General features: G+C 33.8%; 1 protein-coding gene across 2 annotated transcripts in view; it reads left to right on the top strand.

Annotated features, from left to right (window-relative positions):
- TUSC3 (tumor suppressor candidate 3) overlaps positions 1-25,957 on the top strand; it is a 110,618-nt gene that overhangs the window by 41,379 nt on the left and 43,282 nt on the right. For both annotated transcript variants that reach the window (XM_027735952.2, XM_039378554.1), the window contains exons 3-6: positions 1,928-2,045; positions 4,419-4,559; positions 5,120-5,260; positions 14,860-14,949. In XM_027735952.2, coding sequence (XP_027591753.1) covers positions 1,928-2,045; positions 4,419-4,559; positions 5,120-5,260; positions 14,860-14,949 — 490 coding nt within the window. The remainder of the gene's footprint in view (positions 1-1,927; positions 2,046-4,418; positions 4,560-5,119; positions 5,261-14,859; positions 14,950-25,957) is intronic.

Genomic DNA, 25,957 nt, shown 5'->3' with positions numbered 1-25,957 from the left:
GCATAAGTGGAGTATCTGAATTTCCCAGAAATACTATTTCATCACAAGTGAAAGGTAGATGAAGAAGAATGATGGCATCAAGATGAAGTGATTTTTATCTTGTTCTTCTAATAAAAATGGTTCAGCTTTAATATAGCAGGCTTATCAGAAGAGTGCACTACAGATATTGCTTAAGATTTTAAAGCATTCCTTTGATGTTGTCTGACTGCCCTCTTCAGGTTGACAGTGAATATGTTAGCCTGCTTAGTGATACGTGTTTCTAGAAATAACCAGCTAATGAGTACATCACTTTTTTTTTTTTAAATTGCAAACTGCCTGTTCAGTAAGGCTGTTAAGTAGCAAATTTTACAAAGTCAGGTAGTAAGGTTGAAAGTTGAGTTTTATTGTGCTTCATGTTATTTATTCTTTGTGGGAGTAAAAGGTCATGAATTTTCATTTTAACTCTTAGATTTTTGTGATAGTTCTTTCATGTACAATGTATGTCTTCATAGTACACAACTTTGCTGGAGTTTGTATGTAATATATGTCATGCCTAAAGTTGATCTCAGTTATGAAGAAATGGTGAAGGTCTTGGGATATCTATGGTCCTGTAATGCTCTTCCCCTTTTTTACTCTCTCTTCTATATGTTTAATGCAGAGTTTCTCTTACAGCAAACAGATTTTTGAATTTACAGCTTTTAAATAAACTGTTCTGCACCATCTAACACATAGAACTGTTTTTCTAGAAACACTGTTTTGATAAAAGCTGCAGAATACATTTATTTATACTGCTTATGTATCTTTATATATGCAAAGTCGAGTTGCCAAGTGGTGAAATCCTGGTTTGGACTCTACAGCAGATGTGATTAAATAATAATATGGAAATTAACAAAGGAATCTGTGTCAATCAGGAAGTACTGCAAGCATTCTTTCATTTTTTTTTCTCTGAATTTTTTTGTTGGTATTGATTTGTCCTATTAAAGAATCTGTGGGTTTATGTTTGTGTGTTTAGAGAATGTCTCTGCTGATAAAGATCCCGAGATTATTCTCTTAGAATTAATTCCCTTTCCCTTCCTTTTAGTGCAATCAGGGCAAAGTTTTTTGGTTTGTGCTTTTGCTTGTTTGGGGGGATTTTGTTTTTTTTGTTTGTTGTATTTCAGATTTATTGTGGTGGGGGTTTATTTGTTTTTTGGGGGAGTTTTTGTTTGTTTGTTTGGGTTTTTTTAATTTTTATTTAAAGTGGACAGGTGAACAAGCAAAACCTCAAAAAAAATCCGACCTGATTATAGACCCATGAGTAAAGCCAAGAGGAGGCTTTCTGACATATTTGAGTAGTAGCAAATCACCTTCTGTTCTACAAAATTATCACTTTTAAAACAAGTTTTAGAGAAATAATCTGTAATTTATTATGCTATTTACAAGCCTACTGTTGATTTGGTTAGGATCATTTCCCAAGTGCTTAGCAGTTTCTTTGGCTCTCTTTTTATGGCTCTGCTGTTTTAGGAAGACTGCTACTTTCACAATTCTGTGTTGTTTGTCCACTGGTTTCAGAATTCCTTATTTGTAGCTGTTTCCAGCAAGTAAATCCTGATATTGTAATCAACGGCAACATAGGCATTTGCTTGCATGGATCTGTTAGCAGATTTTTGTTACACTTGCCACACAGACCACTCCTGTTTTCTGAGACTTTTAAATATGGAAAACATTATTTTTTCTTAATATCATCTTGGAATGTCTCTGGTATAGTTTACCTTAACACATTTTATAATTTTGGAGAAGACGAGTTTGAAGCAAAGAGTTGCATAACTAGCTGAAATGTTTTAACTGATAGTATGGGTGTTGAGAATGATACTGAAAATGTAATTTATCTAGCTGTTGCAGCTGGTTATAGCATATTTTTTGCCAGTGAATGCCATGTGGATGTACATTTGTTTCTTTTCCTTAACAGGCAAGCTAATGAAGAATATCAAGTACTGGCTAATTCATGGCGCTATTCATCTGCTTTTTCAAACAAACTGTTTTTCACAATAGTGGATTATGATGAAGGGGCAGATGTTTTTCAACAGGTAAATGTTGGACACTGTAAAGCATTGTTAATTTTTAGAACTACGTGTTGATTTGCCAAATAATGCAAGACAAATTATTTTCTGCATGTAGGTGTGTACCTCTGTGTTTTGTATACAATTTCCTCCTGGTTAAAAACACTGCAGTTTCTATGACATTAACAAAGGCAAATTCTACCAATAACCACTTCTAGTTTTTCCAAGTGTAGTTTATAATCCTTGTTTATAAATTGCATTATACATGTGCATTTTTTTTCCCAAACAATTGTTAATGTAATTTTTTAGAATGAAGAACATTGCAAATAACACTTGCATTTAAAGATTTCCTTTATTTTCTCTTTAGAGGTAAAAAGCTCTTAACTAATTGCTTTTATGTGATACAGTATTCTTCAACTTCAATAATATTTGAATTAGCCTGGAAGTTCTTCAGGGAAAAGAGAAGAGGATGGTTTACATTTTATATATTGGCTATAAAGAGTGAAAAATCAGCTGTAGGAGAATAGTTTGTCTCCCTTTAAACTGAGTAGTCAAGGCAAAATGCATCCCTTGAAAATTCATACTAAATACTGACATGATTTTCTTTGATATTTATCCATTGATTGAAGCTAAAAATGCAGATTAAGAGAAGTGAAAAGCTTTGAAGTTCTCCATATATTTTAAACACCTTTTGGTGAAATGTGTGATTTAAAATGTTCGGGGGAAAAGATTAATATTTATTTTTAAAATACTTAATTTAAAAAGTTTAATTACTGTTTTTAGTAAATATTCTTACTTCCAGTTGAAATATTAGAATGTATTGTGTAAAGAATGGTTATTAGTGGCTTAAGATTTTGCTTTACTAATTAAAGATTTGCTTTACAAAAATTTGTATTATTGTAACTTACGTGATTATAATAATACAATATATGTTGTTTGATCTGGCCTTAAGCCAGTCAATACATGTTAGCATAGTCCAATTCAACTTATTCCTTGTGTAACAGAACACAGATTCAGTTTTATTTTGAATGATATGCATTTAAAGTCATGTTTACATGTAGATGAAATTAAACATCAATATGTAAGGTTCCTGCCAGTTTTAGAGATGCAGTGTTAAGAATACATTGTACTAATGACTGTTTTAAGGTGGATTTGGGGGAAATTCTGACCATACATTTATGTGAACAACCAAGTAATGTAATATTGATGCTATAGCAAAAAAACCCAAAGGTAATGCAATTTGCATTTTTTAGCTTTTGCTATGTTTACAGACCAATGGTAAAGTAGTTCTAGACCAACTGCCCCCAAAGTCTATCCAGTGCCAGAAGGTTTCTGCATCTCAACATGTTTCTGTATCTTATATTTCATTTAACAATTTCACAACATTTGTCTTAGACTTTCTTGGAATATTTATTTCCAAAACAGCTCAATAAAGAAGATGGGTATTTTTTTGCTTAGATTAAAAACATTTTGATAGTAATTTCTGTTGAAAAATTCAGTTCTGTACTTGATTAAAGATTAAGTTTGGGTAATGTAAAATTAAATTTCATTTTTCAGGAATGAAACAAACAGGCTTACTCTGCCTTTTTTATTTAAAGACCTCCATATTGCATCATCTTTAAGTATTACCTCTGATTTTGTTTATTTGCATTTTCATTTTCTAAAGTACTTTTTTGCACTATTTTTGAGGTGTCCTGAACATGGAGGAATTTTATGTAGTAAAACTATATTCTCCTCTACCACCTAGCAGAGTTGAAATCAGAATTTCAAGTGGCAAATGTAGATGGAAATCTGCTTGTTTATCGCCTTTGGGAATTTTCATATATCCTCTGAATGGTTCCAGTGACATCAACACATGAATTAAGATTTTCTAGGGAAAGTTATGTAGTCAGTGCTAGTTTATCTAGGCCTTTCTGGATTCAGAAAAGACTAGTCACTCGTGATTAGTCGGTCTTGCAGCCAGTAGAAGGCTAGATGAATAGTATAGTTAACTTTGGATTCATGAGAGCTGGGCAAGGGAAACAAATCAAGCTGCTTTACTCCCTTTGAATATCTCCCTGATATACTTTAATGGATTGGAGGAGTGCAGGTCTCTGTTTTACCAGTTACAGGAAAGGTCTTACAGCATGTGAAAACCTTAAAGCATAAGATACTCTTACTCAGAAAAGCTTGTGGGTGAAATACTCTGAATAATTAAACATGCTGAAGAATCTACTGGAGGGAATATTCTGAGCATTCTTTTTGGAGGACTATACATGAAGATGTATTAAAACTGTAATGTATGGAGGCAAATAATATTTTTGTGCTAATTAGACTTGCATTATTGAGGATACTGTGTTGTTTTATTTTGAGGATAGAGTTACTAATTTTTTTTTCCTGCTGTTTTTCCTGGTTTTCTAGTTGAATATGAACTCTGCTCCGACTTTCATGCATTTTCCTCCAAAAGGTAAACCCAAGAGAGCTGACACATTCGACCTGCAGAGAATCGGATTTGCAGCCGAGCAGCTAGCTAAATGGATAGCTGACAGAACAGATGTTCACGTAAGTCTTTCAACATTTTAAAAGTTGAAACCAAATGTATCTTTGTAGTCTGAGACAGACTGATGACAAATTCCATCTTTCCTTAATTTTTTTTTGTCGAGCGAAGGTTCTAGAACACATTAAAAAAATAACATTCACGGTATTTATGGTAACTTCTGTGGTTTGCAGATTATATTCCACTCTTGCTTGGTTAAATTTTCTGTAGTCTTATTCTGGATGAAAACAAACAGTGATAATTGGCTGTTAAGAAGTAAAATGTGCTTTGCAAGACTATGTACAAAACAAATAGATTTGAATGTAGCTTCTTCTAATTCAGATAGAACCTGCAAATCTGTTGAAGAAACAATGTTTTGGAGTTGAAAAGTTCAAAATTATACGTGAAGTTTTTTTCATATTATGTGCTTATTAAAGGAAGTACTATTTTTTCTTATTTAAATATATTTAGGGATTAGTCTTGCTGACTTTGAATCCAGATTTCAGATGCTCCATATTTATCTATATGGAAGATGATCTGTATGTGTGCATTTATTACAATCTGTATTTGCATTTATCTTTTCCAGATTAGAGTATTCAGGCCTCCGAACTATTCTGGTACAATTGCACTGGCTCTTCTGGTATCTCTTGTTGGTGGCTTGTTGTATCTACGAAGAAATAATTTAGAGTTCATTTACAACAAAACTGGTTGGGCCATGGCAGCTCTGGTATGCAGATTTTCCTTACTAATTTGCTTTTTATTAGTTTCTTATCCTAGCATATGTGTCTTCATTACTTGCATGGTAAATTACAAGCCATTGCATTAATGCATTGTTCAGAATGATACTATCAGAAAAAGTTGGATAATCTAGATTTTGGATCTAATTCTCATAAACAGTGAGTATCAGTTACTATGAGTGACTCACTGAAAATTAGCAAACTCTCTGATAGCTGCAGATTTATGTCTGAACTTTAATATGAAAATATTTCCAAAAATAAATGTTACTGATGTTTATGGCTATGGTTCAACTTGTCCTTTTTTGGTAAAATCAGTAGTGTTATGATTGATTTAGTGTAGATATTGGTGTCAGAATATCACTTTCAAGTGATGAAAGGTTTAGAAAAGTAACAAAGCCTTTATATGTTTGTAAGACAATGATAAAATACCTGAGAAACAAAGAAAAAGGGAGAATTCTATCCAAAACTGATTTCAGTAGTACTGACTTTAACATTCTACAGTTAACCTAAATGAGAATAGGATGATCTTAGAACCTTAATTCTGAGGAAAGACTGGATCTAGCCAATTCTGTTTGAAACACTAGTCAACTAAATCCTCAAAACCATAAATAATGAATTAAGGTTTAATTTATTTAATAGTGTGTTGCAGTGTGTTTTGTTATATCACAGTTTTCGAACAACTGAATAGAGTGATGAAAACATGGACTGTGCAGTATAGTCAGCTGTCATAGTTTTAGATAGGCAATAGTATGCAAGGATGGTAGAAGATGGTTAGGGTGTATCAATAAGGACTCATTACTCTGGCATCATTGTGATTGACAGAAGAGGAAAAATCTGAGGAGCGGCGTCTTAGGCTTAATTTTCAGGGACATGGCATCAAGAGCACGGTTACCAACACTAGAAGAGCATCTGGGATTATCGAGTCCAGTTCAGCATTTTGCTGCTTAATAGAGCTCCTTCCTGCTGTACTAGTAGTTTTATCAATCAAGATCCATACCTGTAAAAATTTTGTCCATGTGTTTTGCACAGTATAAACCAAGCTTTTATTCTTTTGCCATTGAAATCATTATTTATTCACTTGATAATTTAAAAGATTTTTTCTCAACTTGAATCAATATGAATTGACCTTTCTTGAAAGCACATGGCTACGATTTTAGATGGAATGTGAGTTTATTTGTGCATCAGCATTCATATTTTATTTGTAATCTAGGCTCCCTTTCCCATGAAAGCAGGTGGTCTTTTCAGGTCTCTTTTAACCTGGGCTATTTTATAGTTCTGTGTATTTTAGCTCTGCTAGAAGTAGGTTACTGATGTATCCTATAATCAGTTTTGCCTTTTCAAAGGTGTATCATATTGATGGTTTGCTATTCTGCTGTGATTCAACAGTATGAAAAGATACTTTCTTTTTGTGATACTTTCAGCTGATGGGTCTTTGGCAGCCTTTATTACACAAGTTCAAAGATAAAGTTACCTAATGCCTGTTTAGCACTAATTAATTTTTATGTCTGAATTATTAATAAGATCTTAAAGACAGCTCTTTGTTCAGAATTCCTTAATATTTGGCATTTCTCTTGAATAGTGGTTACTGATAATGCTCTTTTCTCTCATGTGGTATCGTAGCTTTTCCTACTAGTGCACTTTGCATGCGTTCTTTAAGCAGTTTGTTAATCTACACCATACATTAAGGAAGGAATAAAGAACAAGTTTTCAAATAAACCACCTGTAGGACTAGATTTCAGGTAGAATGATGTTTCCTTTTGATCTAGAGAGCCACGGGCAGAATGTCTTCCTTGTTGCAGGATGTCATTTGGAGTATCCTGAACTCTAGCACAGGGTTTTGACATTCCTCTTCCAAAGTAAGTCTGTCATGTTTAGTTTCATATATTTTTTCTAGATTACAAGGTTTTTTTGATCATAATACTTTTTAAAGATGTACGACCACCAGAAAGCTCACATTTTATGTGTATCAGTCTAACATTTTTTGAACTCCCGATCTTTAGCAATAACCTGAGTAAAACAATAATTGACACACCAAAATAGATATTTGTGTCAAAAATCAAATAAAGATATGTAATAATTGGTATTTCCTTTGTTTAACCATGCACTGTATCTCTGGAGACAGTAACTTCATTTCAGTTTCATATTTCTGAGTTTCAGATCAAAAGTTTAATGTTTGAATGTTTTGGGGAATTGGTTTTTTTGTCTTGCAGAGGTTAAAAATGAGTTCTTCAAATCATAGAATTATTCTATTACAAGCTGCATTCAATAAATGGTTGAAGACATAATTAATTTCCTAATTAATAAAATTAACACATCAATTCTTTCTTAGAATATTTGCCGTTCTCCTTAGCAGCAGCTTGACAGCTGAACATTGCATCTAAATGTAACTGTAAATTGCAGTGTGGAAACCCTATAATCACATTCCACTCCTGTGGACAGGTTCAATGTCCAGATGGAATCAAATATTTAAAGAAATTCTGTTAATGCCATTCAGTAATTGCTATCCTGCTGATTGTATCAAAAAGCAAGGGATTAAAATGGTATTAATGCTATTTATTGTTGTTGCTAATACTGTTTCCTATAAAATTCTGGTTACTTTAAAAATTAATAGTACTGAAAAGATGTTTTAGAAAATGTTCTTATATCTAAAAGTATATAGTAATTAATCATGGCATTGAACCAGTGCTTCACTATTTTAATTGTTATTGTCCTTCTGACTTCGCAATGTTTTTAAAGCCCCATAGTCTGCAAAATGATGTTTTGTCAAAGATCATACAGTTACCAGAAATCCTTTTGGTTTTATTCAGATTTACCCAGCCATACAAGTTAATTTTATAACTTCTTTTTGATGGAATCAACAAGGGCTCCAGATTGCAGACTTTTGCACAGATAACCTCAGTTAATAACCAAAATATGTTAGAATTCATAGAAGAAAATGGAAAGTCGTTAATATATTCCTTCTAAGTTATCATGTAGTTATGATTCCCTTAGATCATGCTTCTTTTTCTACCAGTAAAACTTAGAGCGTCTTTTTTGATAAAAACTCATTAAAAGGAAAAATGGAGAAGATAGTGTCTAGTAAGATGCTTTTTATGAAGGGTATAAATAAGAAATAAATGTTTAATTTTAAATAATTATATTCTTCATTAATATTTTTTCCTCTTTGAACTTTAAAAAGCAAATTAAATAGAGAAAGCCTGGCAAGATGCATAAAAACTACAGGAAGCCCATGTTTTTAACAGAAGTATAGGCAATTATCTTGTTCCTTATTGGCAGTTCTTTTTTTCAGACGATAAAGAATTGAGAAAGCATGGAAGCTCTTTTCTAAAAGCTGTAGGTTTGTGTTTTGATTGTTTTTTGGGAGATGTTGTACTGTTAGGTAGCTAGCGTTCATTAACTAGCGTTCGTTAGCATTAATTCATTAAATTTAAAATAACATTTTTTAATTTCAACTGAAAGTTTTTCATAAAGATCCTGGGATTCAGTGACTGCAAACTGTGTCATTGCAAACAGAGAACTCTCTAGTTTTCTTTTTCTTGCTTTTTTAGAGCTTCTTAGTTTACTAAGTTGAAGAAGTTTTTATTTTCCCAAATGTTGAACACTTTTTATGTAAATGAAAAATGGATGGTGCCTCTCTGCCCGATTGAATAATTTGTTGCTAAAAATTAGAAGAAAATTCTCAGCATAAAACGCCTCTGCTGTTTTTACTAGCAGAACAGAGGATCCCAGAAAGATTAACTGAGTTTTTGTTCAATAACTCCATTGATACCAAAGTGTTGTGTCTCATAGACAATATTTCCAGCACTGTTTTAGGAGAATATTTAGGAATGCGTCTACTGGTTTTGATAGACTTTCAGAAGCAAGACCAGAGCTTTCATCTCACACATTAATTGCAATGTCAGTTCACACAAAACCATTAAATTGGTTTTGTCCTCAGCATTAGATTGTGCAACAGCAATATTTGTAGCATTAGATTGTGCAACAGCAATATTTGTAGCATTAGATTGTGCAACAGCAATATTTGTGGTTTCATCCCCTCATTGAAGCACTGCAGACTCTGGTAGTATCTTGTGTGCCTTAGGCGTTTTCATTTGCAACATCACCCAGCAGACTTTTAGAATGACAAGCCCGAATGACTGAGTCACAGTACATAATATCCCAAAAGATGTCTTTTGAGATCACATGCATTACTTATCCTCTAGATTATCTTAGACTTTAATTCAAATTCTGCTATTCATCTATGGATAGTTTTCCTTCTGACATGCCAACACCAAGATGAGGAAGGAATTCTGTCCTCAGATATTTGCAGAATGGTGTCCTTTTATGCTGATAACAAGAAGGAATTCAGACACTTGTCAGGACTCTTAATTTCTTAAGCAGGCAGAAGAAAAGGTCAGACAGTATAAACCCGGCAAGCTTCTAACATTTTAGATGAGAAATTGCTTCATTTTAGACAACAGTACTTGTGCTGAGAGTTTATCTGTTCTGTTGGCTGGAATGTGGGCAGCTAGGGGTCTTTTGAAAGCACTTACTTTACCAGGCTGTCACTGTGGTTTTCTGCATATAATTTTCAGTTTTATTTATGTGTATACTTCAGATTTGCCTATATACCTGTGAAATCTGGGAAGTCAGAATTCTGTGCTCAGATTAGAATGGCAGCTCCCTAGGAGCTGACTGTATTGGGCAAAATATGTCAGGTCACTTGAATGAGGAGATAAAGTGTGTGTTTACTTGTTCTCAGAACAGTTAATGGGTATGAAAATGTTTTGTGCTGATACACTCCACAGTATCTATACCACATAATACATTCATCATTAGTTATTGCTCTGAGAGCTTGAAGGGTATTGTGGCTACCAGTGGCTTCTTCACCCCTTTCTGGGAATGAGAAGAAAAAAAGTCGTGTTTTATTCAAAGATAGGCATAGAAAAAGTCAGCTTCCTCTGTGTGAGTAGATAGGCATCTCAAAAGAACAGCAAAAAATGCTGATTATTAATTTCCTTTTCTTCCTATAGTTGAATGCTTTAGGTGTGCACATTTAAAGATACAGAAATCCATTGTCTTTGCTTCTGTGTTATAGTCCCTGTCCTTGAATTGTATATCTCTTATTGGAGATTCTAATAAGTGATGGATTGTTATGTAGAAATTGAGCACGGATCTCATAACTCAGTAGCTTTCATTGATCACAAAAGCAAAGCTAAACTGGATAGGAGGGATTACATTTGTTTAAACAGTAATTGTGAGGTGGTTAAAACTTACATATGCGGAACAACAGAGAAATTAAGTGCAGAACTGGCTGCCCATGTCTCCCTTTTTTTTTTTCTTTTGAAACTATACTTGAATTTAACTAGTCATAAATGAATCTAAAGTTCCATTATTTTTCTTACATTACATAGTGTTTTCCATGTTCTTGGGTCTAAACTTGAAAAGAAATCTAATTATTGGCTTTGTATGGTATCTGCTAATAGGAAATTTCTCTCCAAAATGCATTCCAAATGGCTTTTTAAATCTCCAGTAATTTTGTTTAATGAACTGGCAGATAGTCTTAAACAAAACTTATGTCTTTGAGAAAGGATGTATTAAGCCAAAATAAATCATTTGACAAAGTTTGCAAGACCAAGAACAGTTTAAAAATTCCTGTTGATGTGCTTGTGAAATTGTGTCTTGCTAGCAATTCAGTGTTCTGCTGGGACTCTTGGTGCTTAATTTACCTTGCAACTGTTCGCAGTAGCCTTGTGGTTTAAACACAAATGCACTACAGGTGAACTCAAAGCATTTTCCCCCTTAGTGAAACTGAGGATGGAAGTCATCAAGAAAATACCACTTGCAATTTGTTAACAAGGTCCTTGAGCAGACCTGTCTGCACATATAGTGTATTCAACTAGGACTGATCATAGAGGGAACTTCTTGCCACTGAAGACATCCTGTGGACATTTGGTCTTGGAACCATATTATGTTGTAGCAAATCACTGTTCTTTCCCTCTCTGTGCTACACCAGTCAAAAATGTAGATCTAATCTGTTTGCTTTTATCATTTAGATGCAGAGTAAGCTACCTAAATCTGAAAACTCTTAAAATAGTTTGAACCCTGAAAAAACCCTGAACTCCCTTGATAAATCAGGTGACATGCAGCAGTTAGTGCTGTTCTTGGAGTCTGACAAAGAGAAAGAAGGGAGCAGAGGGATGAAAGGTCTGTAGCACTCCTCTCTGTAGAACTGAGAAAGTAGAGACTCTTCTATGAAAAAGTGTCATTATGCTCAGAGATAAGTGCCTTGGCTTGAACTCCAGTTTTCATCCTTCGAACTTTGACAAGATCCAAGAAAACTGCAGAAAGTGGCCATTTCTCTGCATATGAGCGTAAATATGACGTCATTAACCACATGGTACAGATTGATCATTTGTAGGAATTAATTTGGTAAAGTTTTGTCCTGGGAAAAACGAACTCACAGTAATGGTGAGTGAACTAAGTGTTTTGGAAACTTTAGGATCCCAAGCCATGGGATCCTATGGAAACTATGCCATTTGGAATGGCATCAGCATGATGTATCTTAGATGTGTGCATCTGTTCTGCAAATAGTGGTGTGTATACAATAGAAATCTATAGTTTCCACTGTTGGGGTTTTTTTTACCCAGGTGATTGTAATTGGAGAATATAGAACACAGCAAAATGAGCTTGAATGTCAAGTGCTATCTGTAGCATATCAAATGCTTACTTAAGGGATATGATGGAAGTGCTCTGTTCTTAGGATACTTAAAATAGATGAAGATTGGAAGAGGGCTAGGGAGAAGCGGGAGAATGTTTTCTGGCTCCTGAAAAAGTAATTTTGAAATACACCGTAAAAAGGAACATGATGGAAAGAAATCATCGCAGATCCAGTATGTGGTGTACTGAATTAGTTTCCTTGGTCGCTAGCAGTCTGAACTGAAAGAATGTGAATGATGCCTTCAAGTTAAATAACCATATTGTTAAGTCTTTGCTTTTCAATAATCTTAATACTCGACATTTTCTTCTCCCCACTATTGTGTCACCTAGGTATTTTTTTGTTAGATGTTACAGTCTCAACGGCATGGTATTTGTATTGACAAGCATTAAAGATCTTGATTAATTTGAGAGATTTATCGTTTATAAAATATATGACTATATAAATTGAGCTGGAGTCTTTTTAATCTTTCTTTATGGAACCAGATTTGGCCCTAGAGAATGTAAATTTCAAACAATAATTTAAGAATTAGAGAAATGATTTTTCATAGAAGACTCACCTTCAGAGACCTAATTTTTGTATTCTATGCATCTGTTATCTTTCAATGTTTTACTTTTCACCTTATTTTTTGCCTTTCAAAATATCTTTCACCTCACTTTTGTTATCCACGTTTTCAGTTTCTATACTTTTGTGCTTTCACATAAGCTATCTATTGTGTGATTCATCACCAAAATTGCAGTATAAATTTCTCTGCTAAAATAGTCTGCAAGGTATAGAAATAACTATCTGTTACTCTTTTCCAGTAATGTCACTGTATACTCTTTTCATTTTGTTGCATAATATTAATTAAAACATAATCCATTTGCTAATAATCACTACCTGTATGCCTTCATCTGCCATATTAATTAATATACTGTTACATTCCAAATCCTGTTATAGGCAAAATGAAACACACCTTATATTTAAAGCCAAGAACCTGTTCTTATTGTAAGTAAAATCTTAACACTACAAGGAAGAATTTTAATTAAACCGTATATGAAAATGTATCTTTCTTTTCTATTACAAGAGAAAAAAGTCTTAATCATAACAGCATAACTGAAATTGTTTTGCACACATTTCTTAGTGTCTTTGCCTTTCTCTGATGTCATGGTTACTCTTCCACTGTTTATATCTCGAGATCATTCTTTGGCTTTGGTTTGGGTGATGGGGTACTATGGTGAGTTGTCAGCATTCCAGGTTCTCCTCCAGGGAGGAGTATGATTTTGCTGCTTTCTTCCTCCTTGCTTTAGGGTCTTAGGGGCTATTTCATGCTTTGTGCTTCCTTCACTGATCTGCAACTAAATTTTACATCAGAATTTACTGGTAAATGGTGGTGGTCTTCCATATGTTGGATGCTTGTCCTTTGTTCCTTTTGTTAACCCTAAAACTGTTTTTGATGAGCTCCCATATCTGTGTTTCTTTGTTCACTGTTGGTGTAATATTTATAGGCTGCAGTGTAATCCTGTGCATCCTTTCTTATCATTCCATACTGGTACACTGCATCCTGTGTTTACAGTTCTGCTGTCTCTACAGTCAGCTCATGCCTGCACTACATCAGTGTGTTGGTCATAATTATTTCATCCCAAACAGAATGGGGGGGGGGAAATTAATAAGCCATGCGAAGATAAGCAATTGTAATGTAAACTAGACATAGTCACGCGGTCTTTGGAAAAATTGCTGTTTCAGCTAAAGAAGTTAAAAAACCCTAACTACCACCAAACAACAATAATAAAAAAATACCAAACAAAACCCCCACCAAAACAAAACCCAAAACCAGGAAAGCCAAGACAGATTTGAATAAAGCCTGACAAGATTCAGTAGTAAGGCTTTGCAAAATTTATTCGTATTACTAGAGGTGACAATGCTGCATTTACAGGGATACAGAGCTCCAGTAGATTATATTTACTTCACAGATGAGTTACTAAGTATTCTTTAAAGAAAATCCTTTAAGGGTTTTAGTAAACCCTGGCTTAGTTAGTCATTATGGTATGAATTTTTACATTTGTGATCCATAAGTATGACTTAAGTGTGCTGTTGGGAATATTGGTATACGGTAAAAATGAGCATATATGTAACTGTATCTAAATTATCTTGTAATTTTTCTAAGGATTATCTATACTGATAAGACGCAAGACAGATTATACAAGTTCCCTATTTCTGTTTTTCTCATTTGTTAGTCAAAAGATACGATATTTTCCTCTGTAAGAGAATCATAATGACCTTTTATGAGAATTAAAGTCTGTTTTTACAGTTGTCATATATCTCTAACCTAACTTCACACTCCTCCATAGGGAATTTCACTTTTCTAACAACTCAGTCACTGCTATTTGTCATAGCTAAAATGAATCACAGTCATATAGGACACACAATGAGAATTTCATATTTTTTTAATAACTGGATTTGTTTCTGTGACTTTTTATATCATTTTGTACACCTGAAAGCAAAAAGGTAAGCTAAACATTTATATAGAATTCAGAGACAGAAATATTTTCATGAAAGGTTGTATAAATCCTGAATACTAGTTTCCAGAACATTTACAATGAATGCCTTCTACTGCTCCAAGTGCTTGTTGCCATATAGATGTGCAAATGTGGCACATAAATATAGGATTATTTCAAGAGAGATCTGAAAAATCTCTCTTGAGCTAAATCATTTTCAGAATAACGAAAGTGATTGAGAATTTTATGAGAGCAACACAACTGAACATGCGATGCTCAAATTCAAATAGAGGAAGATACTGTGTCTGGTTAGGGGAACAAGTACGTATCTAAAGCAAGAATCACCAGCAGAATGGTTTTCTGTTCAATTCATCATGGTAAGTTAATAAGCATATTGTTTTTCTGTTTTTCCTAGTGTGTTGTATTTGCTATGACATCTGGTCAGATGTGGAATCACATCCGTGGACCACCATATGCACATAAAAATCCTCAGAATGGACAAGTGGTGAGTTGATTATTTCAATTTTATTTTTAGGGGAAACATTATATAGACTGTCATTTGCTACAGTGAGTCTACAATTGCAAAAAGTTGCAGTTCCATAGTTGTGTATGACAGTCTGTCAGAGTCTTAAGTCTCTGGTTGCAAGCAGAGTCTGGAATTTTAGGTGTTTGAAAGGTGCTACCGTCTCTAATTTGAGCAATGACGTGGGTGGCTGTGTTTTCCAAAATTCTCTCTGTGAGGCTCCTAGCTGTAGTGAATGTGTTATAAAATGTTCCATACCACGCAATTTTCCGCCGCCCAAAGATAAACACAGATATTCTGTCTTTTTGTAGAGATGTGCTCCCTCATATGGTAAAAAACAGATCTCTTTTGTTTCTTCCTTTCAGGCTACATTTACACAAACCCTTGAGGTTTGTAAGCTCTTATCTTCCTGTCCAGAGCACTTTATTTAGAAAAGGAGATGCCAAATATTTTCACGTGCTTTGTACCATCTCCCATCATGTCTGTAACACTTCCACTGAACTTTATGGAATGCTCTATCCTGTATCTCTTTGCTCCTTTAATTTAAATTCTTTATCAACTTTACTAAGTTGACTATTGCCAAAATTACTATTGCCAAAATTAGTTAGATCCCGCTACTGCTGTCTTTGAAGAATTGCCTTGTTTGCTTCTTCCTGCTCACAAATTAGCAAATGTTCATCAGACTTCAGAAGAATAAACTCTCTTTGCCTGCTAGGAAAATAAAGAGGACCTTGTCAAGTTTCTACCACTCTTAGTTATTTACCACTTTTCAAGCAGTTTCTTGGGATGGAATCTACAGAACTTGCAATGAACTTATCGATCAGGAAGCTTTTCAGTAACTAATGCCCTGTTGAGCTATTTTCAGCTTTGGCCATCACTAGTTAAAGGAAACTGTCTTATGCTTTAAAGAAAAAATCTGTTTTAACTCTGTTAGTGTCATATCTTAATTGGAGTAGCAAAAAATGATGGTTTGAATTTGATTACCGATCTGCATTTTATCAATCTACATTTACGCATTTACATTTTATCGTTTTATCAGCATATTGATTTCATAAAAATGTCAGGATTTCATCTGTGAACTTTGTTATTCAGAAATAGAATTGATGATGTAATAAATAATCTTAATAAAACACTTTATGAAAATTTAGAATTTTTCATTACTGCTTTGCAGTATTAAGTTTATGATGCTTTCTTATGGAGTGACAGAAGGGAGAAATACTGCATAGCAAAAGCAGCATTTATGACAAAAATAGTTTTTACCATGTCCAGTTGTATACACATTGCCTGTCTTAAAGACCTGTTTCTGAAGTATATCCTACATTAAGTAATCTTAACATATTCCTGAATTTGTGCTGGATTGTCTAAGTTTTCAAGTGTGGACTCATATCCTGAGTGTCTGTAAAGCTACTACTTTGGGAGTGTTAGCACACACAACTAAATAATGGAAATAATGGTAAAGGTGTTTTTAAAATCTAGATACTAACCTATTGTATTGGTAAACATACATACATTCTTTTTTGGTTTTACTGCAGTATATGACTTCAGGTAAGTTGTGTCAGTAAGTAAAACCAGTCAGATCCTAAAAATTAAAAAAAGGAAAGATGCAGGGTCACCAAGATCCTGCTTTAATTGAGCTTTCACTGACCAGTATAGTTTTAATTTAAAACTCTAACTTTAGAAGTGTTAGAAGCCAATTAAGTATTCTGTAAACCTTTACCTATTTTAAATTGTGAGGGTTTTTTTCGAATAGCAGTATTGAACATTTTCCTATTTCATTTTTCTAGGCTTATCTATCTTTCTGTGACTTTGAAGTCATAAAAGTGCTTATCTAACACTTCTTTGAGATTTACTCAACCGTGATAATTCACTGTAACACACTGTGAATTAAGTCAGCAACTGCTGTCTTTACATCTGGATGAAATTTAACTCATCACTTTCTTTCCAACGTCTAACATTTAGTACTGATTCCAAATGTGCATGCCAGTTTTGTACAAGGATTACCTGTATGTAATACTCTGAAACTTTATTGACAGTCTTACCATGTAAATTTCTGATTTTAGGAGGAGGCATAGAATTGCTCACCAAGCTTAACAGTTTTATTGTTAGGTTCAAAATTACTGATCTGAGTTTTTCTTACTTCATAGGAGCTAGTGGTTAAGTTCTGTGCTGGCCTGATATTCCAGCAGCCTTTGAAAGTGGTAATAATCTGTCTTCATAAACTGTTCCTTACCTCACATATCTCCCATGATATGTTTTGTTCTTGCTGTAATTCTGGATGACAATTTCTTCTTAAATTCCTGTTGGTTTTTTGTTTGTTTGTGTTTTTTTTTTTTCAAAAGATAAAAGGACAGCTGTTTGCTTTGCTTAGACAACAGTACTTACTATTGCCAGTATCTTGTGCAGGTAACATTACCAGTTCTTAAAATTTTTGGCTTGTGAACTGGGGTTATGATTCTTTGCTTGATTACCTAAACTACTCTATGATTTTATTCCTTGAAGCTTTCAAACCATATTTTTGTATTTCTGTATGTACTCTCTTATTGAGATTGTTGCAGTTAGTTCCTTTATTCCCCATTGCCATCAGCTAATTTTGGGTTTTGGATCCATGGGAAAGCAGCATCAATTTTAATGTAGAAAGCTGAATCACGCTGTGTGCTGTGTCAGTTCTGGTTTAGGTTGATGAAACTGGTGCTAGTCTTCTGTCTTGGCACATACTTTATTTCTGTTTCATTTCTGGAGATCTTCATCTTTTGCCAAATAATTTTGTTGGGATTAGGCCCTTACTGACTGTGTGACACTAAAATTGGTACCTGTTTTACTGGGACTGAGTGTGATAACTAAACATACTGTTGGTGTCTGTGTATAAAATCTTGTGAAAATTCTGATTTTTATTCAGAACTTGATCTGAATAGAGCTGGTGGTGAGATAAGTAGAGAGCTGGAGAAAGCAATTACATGGTTTTGAGCCTTTTGCAGAGGTAGTTCTGCTGCTGTTTAATTGACCTAATAGCAAAGAATTCTCATTAGATTTTCATCAGCTTTTAATCAAATAGCAGCAATGGCTAAGAAAGCATTTATGTATATCTTTCCATGGATTAACAGCCTTTTGTTTTATTTTGCATACAAATTCCACAATTTTTATTGTGCAATATACTTAAGACTGCATCTTTAAAGTGGTCGAAAGTTTGCTGTAAATGAGAAGAGGGCAAAGGACAAGCTTGATCTAAAATACTGGATGGTTTCCAAAGCTCATTTCCTTTCCTTCTCTGAGAAGAAATTATTAGAAGTTGGAAAAGTTTTTGTGTGAAGAGGAAAATATGATGTTTTTATTATCAATTATTAGTTGCTGCTTTGTGGAATAGACAGTGGTATTATTTGCCACTATATTGGATATTTTGTAATGTCTTATATTTAAAAGATTGTTAAAATTGCTTAAGCATAACACAAATTATGTCCTTAGGAAGCAATTTATCTTTTAGATAGAATACCTTATAATATCATATTAAATATAAATATTTGTTCAACTGTAGAGTTGATTCATCCTTCCCCCCTCCCCCCATCACTTACCTTTCACAGTTTTATAACCACTCATCTTTATTCACTTTTCTTGCTAATACAGATATGTGATAATGTTTCTGAAGTTAAATGAAACATATATTTGCTGGTACAATTTTTGCATTTGTCAATGCAAAGTTAAGGTACTCTGAAAAATTTCAACTAAGAATATTGGGATTCTTAACTTATGTTAGCCCTCTACTGCTAAGCAGGATAAAATTCTTCATGGTTTCTGATACAAAGGTTTTCATGTCAGTCTAATTAAAGTATATGGAACCATTTCTTGAAACGGTTTTAAAGAATTACTCCCTTTCAAGCTCAGTAGGTCACAGTAAATACATTGTCCTTTTGCCTTCAGTGTATCTGGAAGCATGTTTGAAGTACAGTTGGCCAAGATTGTCTTTGTAATGCCCAACTTTTCTGCAAGTGGCAACATTGTTTGGTAGCAATTTCAATGCATACAACAGTCAGTTTACTGTGTGATATGTTATTATATATTTGTCTTGCTTTTGTATAAAAAAAAGTTGATATAGATTATAGATTATTATATCAGTACCTAACATAAGGTATGAGATTGGTCTGACTTTTACCACAGGAATATTTTGGTGTAATATTATGGTAATCAAAACCATACTATTGTTGGAAATGCTTCTCAAAATTTTAAGGGAATAACCAATTATTTATGTTAACATACTGGAGGGAAATGAGTTGTGTTTTATTTATGTTATGAATATTTTTAATGAAATAGCTTTCCTATGATTATCAAAGCAGCGAATCTATTCAGAAACTGCGAGAGGTAGACATTTCTCAAGCCTTTAAATTAAACTTCTGTCATGATTTAGTCAAAAAAGTTAACGAAGGGCAGTGTAAGGCATAGAACTAGTATAAAACAATCTTAATTCTGTTAACAGACCAGCACATTAACAACTGGGCAACATCATATCTAAACTACAGTTGGGAAAATTATTAACCTGTGTAAGAGATCTGTCTGAATTTTTGAGATTGCAAGGGTGATTGTGTCTGGCATTCTGTATAACATGTTTCTGTCTTGAGACTAGAACAGGGAAACCATACAGGGAAACTCTTTTTTTTACTGTGGGAAGAAAAGGAGGTAGGAAAATAGTCATGACAGAAGGGTTGCTGAGATGAGGCATTAGAATCTCTGTGTTCTTATAATGGTCAATTCTGGACACATGCATGCTGTAAAAGTTCACATAGTGCCATTGTATTGCAAGGGCCATTATTTCATCTCAGTAAAGATGGAACATGTTCTCATCAAGTAAAACCAGATTTTAGACAAGTAAGCATTCAACAAGTAGTCTATCATGATAAAAGCCAATAAAATGAAATAATAAAAAAGCAACCTGCCAGATTTGAATTGCTTCTTGTAACAACAGAAATCGAATTTTAATTGACTGATACCACTTTCAACTAATAAACACTCCTTGTCCACCACTCTTTGCCTTCCTTTTGCTAAGTGTAGATGGGCTCCTAGAAGCTATTTAGTTTAATTTGAAACAGCTGTTTTCTGCAGAACAACTCTTTTTATGTCAGAAATCAGGGAGACCTCAAATATGTAGTTATGAGGTATCTGGAGATAGAATGATAATGCAATACAGTAAAATATACTTTAAGACAGAAAACCAGAATGACACATGGGAAAAACTGGTTCATATTGTTCTGTTACTACTAGAACGAGCCATTTTCTTAAATTCAGCTTAAATACCAGACAGGAATCTAGTTTTTCCGTCTCCCCAGATTTTACTGGTTGTGTCAATGTTAAAAGATAAGAGGCTTCTCTATTACAATAATTTTGATTGGAAGGTAACTTTGAAGATTGTCTAGTCCAGCTGCTTGTTCAGAGGTGGTCAGGTTGCTCAGGACTTTGTCTAAGAGAATTTTTAGTGTCTCCATAGTCAGAGATTCCCCAACCTGTTCTAGTGTTTGACCATCCACGGAATTCTTTTAATTTTACCTTTTAATTTATTTTTGTCTTTTGTTTTTAATTTCCCTCAGGAACAGTCAAGGTAAATTTTATCCTTCTCTTCAGTAAAAGCTGATTTAGCCAAGTTCTTAATTGGAATTTAACAGTAACGTTAATAAAATATGGACTTAGCCCAGCAGAACAGCTTTTCAGAACTCCTGTCAGCATACTTTGGCTTAAGTGACACTAGCATTATTATTATACCAATATCCAAACTGGAAACAAGAAAAAATTAAGCCTGGAGTAGTCAGAGATTTTTTCTCAGTATAGATTCTGCTCTGAATAGAGTCATGCAGATATGCTTCCTATAGCTATTAAAGAACTTAAGGATTTGTGTTCTTCTAAAATCTTGCAGCTTTGAGAGTGGAGAAGGGAGAAGTGAGGAAAGGAACATATTTTCTCTATTGCACAACAACATCTTTCAATCTTTCACTATTTTTGATGGATTATTTTAGTGACAATTATCTGTTCCCTGTAGAAAGATAATCTATGGTACAAGGGTGCAGACGTTACTTGTGCTGAAGTAAAATTTCAGCAGTTGGGAATTGTCTTGTGAACTACTGAGGAAGTATCAAAATATTTTCTATTCTGCAGAACCTTTTAGAGCTATAGACCTGGTGCATTTTTATGTTGGTGAGCTCTTACCTTTCCATATAGTTTGGCTAGTAAGCTCTAATGCTGTCATTTTAGTGTAGCAGATTAGATTTCTCTTATGCCTGTGAACAATGTCAAGAGAAGGAACATGCATTTGAGTGTGTTAATGGAAATGAAGCAGCATACTTCAGACAGTCCTTCATGGACTAGTTCACCCATAACCTCTAGTTCAGAGAGACACCTTTTTATTGTGGTTATTTTTTATTGAAGATAAGGAACTTTTGATTTTTTTTTTTTTAATCTACAAGGCAATAGTTATTTGCTACTCGATATTTTATTAAATATAAAATGCTTTTTGAATGTTTTCACAGAAACAAAAATTATTCTGACATTTTTTTTGTCTAGCTCTGGTGCCAGCATTAATTCCTTTCTTTGGCTAACCTTTCATGTTAACTGACTATTCCTGAAGGAAGATACAGTAGAAGAAGACATACAGACTAAATTAAAAGGTAAATAAAAAGTTAAAACTAAGTTAAAAGTTTTATTGTACATGCAGTTTATTCTTCTGAGCCTCTAAAAGACAGTAGGGTAGTACTATATATCTCGCCTATTACATATCAAATATTTCTGAGTTCCTGAATATGAAATGGCAGGTTATCTGGGTTTTGTTTTTCTGTTCCTTGAATCATTCATAAGATTAAAAAATTTTTTTCTTTATACGTGTTGTCAGACATCTTGTAGATAATATAGTCAGGGAAAGACACACACACAACTTTCATTATTTTTCTTACATATTATTTTGAAGTATTATGAACATTCTCAAGGTTAATGATGTTACTACTACTCCTCTCATTTGTTCCTTTCAGTTTGAGACTTAAAATGTCCTGTTCTAGGTAGCTTGGGTTTTTTCCCCATTGCCTAGCAGCAAAATTACATAAAGGTTATACAGAGTCTGAACCCTAGTAACTGAGGAACTTCAGCTGGTATGCTCAGATAGTCAAAACCTATTGCTATACAAAAATGAAAATAGAATAAGCTGGTACTTTGGAAGGTTGTACATAGGAACAGAATGTGGGAGTAGGGGCTCTTGTAAAGGGAAGGGTTGATTGCTGGGTTAAACTTCTTTTGTTGTTATTTGGCTGGGGGGCAATGTTTTGTGTTTTTTTCTTTTTCTAAATCATTGGTAAAATTATCACTAATTTTTATAACAGCAGACCTATTCAAAGCAACTATGAAAATCAACTTGAAGCAACATGTGTGTATCTGTTTTTCTTTTGACACAGTAATGCTTCAATAGCAGAAATGAAATTTTGTCCAGCTTTTGAACAAACAATGAGAATATTTCAATAAATTAAGGACATTATTTCCTAATTTTTTGCATTTCTCAGATTAATTTATACAGTTTATTTATATAATATTCTTTGACTGGCATTGTACTTCTGTTTATTGTAATGGCTGTAATTATAGAAGAAATTGAATGTGTATATATATATATTTTTGTCTTCTTGATAGTCATTGTAAAATATCTTGGAAATATAAAAACTATTTTGCGGATTCTATAATGCTTATGTCATCAAAAATGCTATACAACGTGTTAGTAATGTTAAAGCTTTCTGCTCTTCTCTTATGTCCAAAGGACAAGTTCAAGCTATTGGGGTTCTGTTCTAAAGTATTGGGTGAAAATTTAGATGTTTTGGTTTGGTTTTTGTTTCTTTGTTTGTTTGTTTCTGTTTATTTTTTTTTTACATTAGTTCCAGTTAGATCCTGCTCACAAGAATAGCTTACATGGCTGTTGCATTATCAATACTTACGTTTAGAAGTAGATGTTGCTAAGTCAGTTGTCTTGCGATGACTGTGTAACTGGCAAGCTGTGTTTATCAAAGTCCCCAAAAATGTTTGTAAGGGAATTACAATGGGCAACTGCTTTGCCCATATTCTTGGAGTATGACGAGGAGGTAATGTAACTTCTATCCCCATTTCTGGTCAGCATTCAAACTTACTTTATGTCCACATTGTTGAGAAACAAGTTCACAAAGTAGTAGGCTTTACACAAGGAATTATTTTGGTTTTGCACTAGCCTTTAGACAAGCACATTTGTCTATCCCTTAAAAAACCATTGCAGAACTGTCACCCTTCTCAGGAGAGTTTGCTTCTGCGTAACACAACTGAGATTGATCTGCTCTTTAAAGGTTTTAAAGGCATCTTGCATCAAGCTAATATTATGCACAAAAGTGGGTTGAGAAGCAGATTTTGCGTGCATCACCTATTCTTAGTATTCAGTACTCCCAGAATCAAACTTTCATATTTATTAGAAATAGACTGTAGTTCTTTTGTATATATTTGTACTGCAATGTTGCACTGTGCATTTTGCACTGTTCCCCTTAAAAGTCCATCATTAATATTTATACTCAAGGTGTTAAAGGCTGGAGCACTGTAACTTCAGGTACAGTGCAAATTAAAAAAGTCCTTTACTGGCAATCTTGCAAGTGTAGCTTTTGAGCAGTAAACAAAAGCATTAAATAATCTCCTTCATGTTCTTAGGTCCTGAGGTCACTTAGCATAGCAAAATGTTCTACATGTACTAAAAATGGCATTACCATTTAAAAGAGGGAAGTTCTTTGCATTTACCAGCCTCTCACACTTCTAATACAGGTCAATAGAATGAAAGGAGAATTTGGTTCTAAAAAACATTTCAAACAAAAAAAATGTATTCCATAGTTCGTATTAACCAGAGTAATCTCTCTTAGATATATAAAAGTAGGAATTGTTCATAGTCTTCTGTGTGGGTCAATACCAGAATCATTGAAGAAGTACTTTTTTCACAGTAGTTCTATTATTGTTTTTTTTATTTTGTTTTTAGACAGAGAACAATTCAATGAATAGTATAATGATTGAATAAACACCATCTGGTCTTGTCTAGTGCTGTAATTTCAGATATTATTAATGTGGGAAATGAGGAAAAAAGACATAGATTGCCTTTAGAAGACATGTAGGTATACTACCATTAAAATGCCTTGGGTGTAAAATCTAAGCTTCAAAATTGAGTGCTGGAAATGTGCAGAACTATTTGGACATGGTAGAACTCACAGCCCTTTTGTATAGCCCTGTAAAGAACTGGAGAGACTTTTGGCAGTGTTAGCTACTTTGCCTTCTGAATGTGCATTTAACTAGAAGTATGCTACAGTAAATGGAGATGATGCAAGCATTGGATCAGGTGCACAGTTTAATCATGGATTTTAAGAATTGATTACAGAACAAAATTGAATTAAATTTCAGCTGTTAGTCATTTAAAATCCCAATAATTGGTCACTTACAGTTATTAATTAGCTCTGGAAAATACCGAACCACAAGGATGTGATGTGAATGTATATGCCATTTGAGGTATTGCTCACAGAGGCCTGTGGTCTTTCCACTGTATTCTTCTCATCCCTTAAAAACCACTAGATTAAATTCAGGCCTACAAATATTTTGCAAGACTTGAGTAACTGCAAAAAATAGAAACAGTACAAAAACTTTAATTTGTATTTCTTTTGGCTTTTTCTCCTGTTTGTTTAATTTCATGATTCCCTAACCCTGCTAAAATATTGGAAAGCTTCATTTACTGAAGAATAAACAATTGAAATCCCTCCAAACAAGCATCTTAAAGCTGAGAAAAAAAATTGTAGAAGAAGCAGGCTAGAGAGACAATCAAACCACTGTTACTCAGAGGATTATTTTCTGTATAAATTGAAGAACATACCTTCCAGAAAAGATGGCACGTATAGTACGTGGCAGAATTAATCCTGAAAACAGACAGCACAACTGGAACATTAAACATACAACAGCAATTTGAAAAAGAAAAGGATAATGAGGAAAAAAAAAAACAAAAACCAGAAACAACTTCCAACAGAATCCTGGATTTTACAGCTATACATCTGTATACATTTCACCAATACGCATTTGCTGATATATTTAAAGAGTTTCTGTTCCGTGGAACTTATTCTCTTTGAGAGCTAATGAATAATGTAATGTTGGGTTATTAACATAAGTACCAAGTAAACCAGTTTAGTCCGTATGCATCGTATTGGTTTGAATTGTTTTCCTTCTCCTTTGCCTCTTAATTTTTTTTTTCATTTGACCATCTACACCATTTCATATAGCACTAATCCATAAAATAACTTGAAAGCCTAATTCATACTGCATGAGTATGCAGTAGTGGAAGGGCCCTTGTACCTTGTCTGGTCACGGGCAAGTCTATCTTATCGAAATCTTTGACTTTAATTAAGGTTTTGCTCCAAGACTTGTTTTACCGTGCTGTTGTACCACCTTTTGTATTCACATTAAGTTTTCAATTACTGGGGCAATCACAGATGCAACACTTTGTATGTTGATTTTGACTGAACTTTTTTAATAGGCAGATCAAAGTATTGAATCATGTTCAGCCCATGCTTATATAGTAGATACTTTTTTCCTGTCTGAATTCTTTTCATACAAGGAATACATGTAACAGAATGAATTGCCAAAGTTCAGATAAACAGTAACATGTTTTTTTTTGTCAGGAGCACCCTTAAGAAAGAGATGCCTGATAGATCTGGTACCTGTCTCTTTGGATTAAGTGTGCTGTGTTTCATGTTCCTTCATATGTTCAAGTGTTCTTTATTTCAAAATTTATTTAGAAAATTGAAATTGAAATTCTACTTCCTTCTTTCCAGGATGGGTTTTGTTTCTGTGTATGCTGCTCTGTAGATTTGCAATGACATGGTCAGATCGACTTGGCTCAAATACATACATAAAAAATTAAAATTGTTATTTGGCTTTAAGATTTATTTACTAGTTTCAGAATTCTGCTTTTTGAGTTTTCCTTCAGCTTTTTATGTGG

This window comes from Pipra filicauda, unplaced genomic scaffold (assembly GCF_003945595.2).
Source record: "Pipra filicauda isolate LSUMZ 115617 unplaced genomic scaffold, ASM394559v2 scaffold140_size2443280_pilon, whole genome shotgun sequence".
Lineage (NCBI taxonomy): Eukaryota > Metazoa > Chordata > Aves > Passeriformes > Pipridae > Pipra > Pipra filicauda.
Note: the sequence above shows the minus strand (reverse complement) of the source record. Positions and strands in the feature narration are given on the sequence as shown.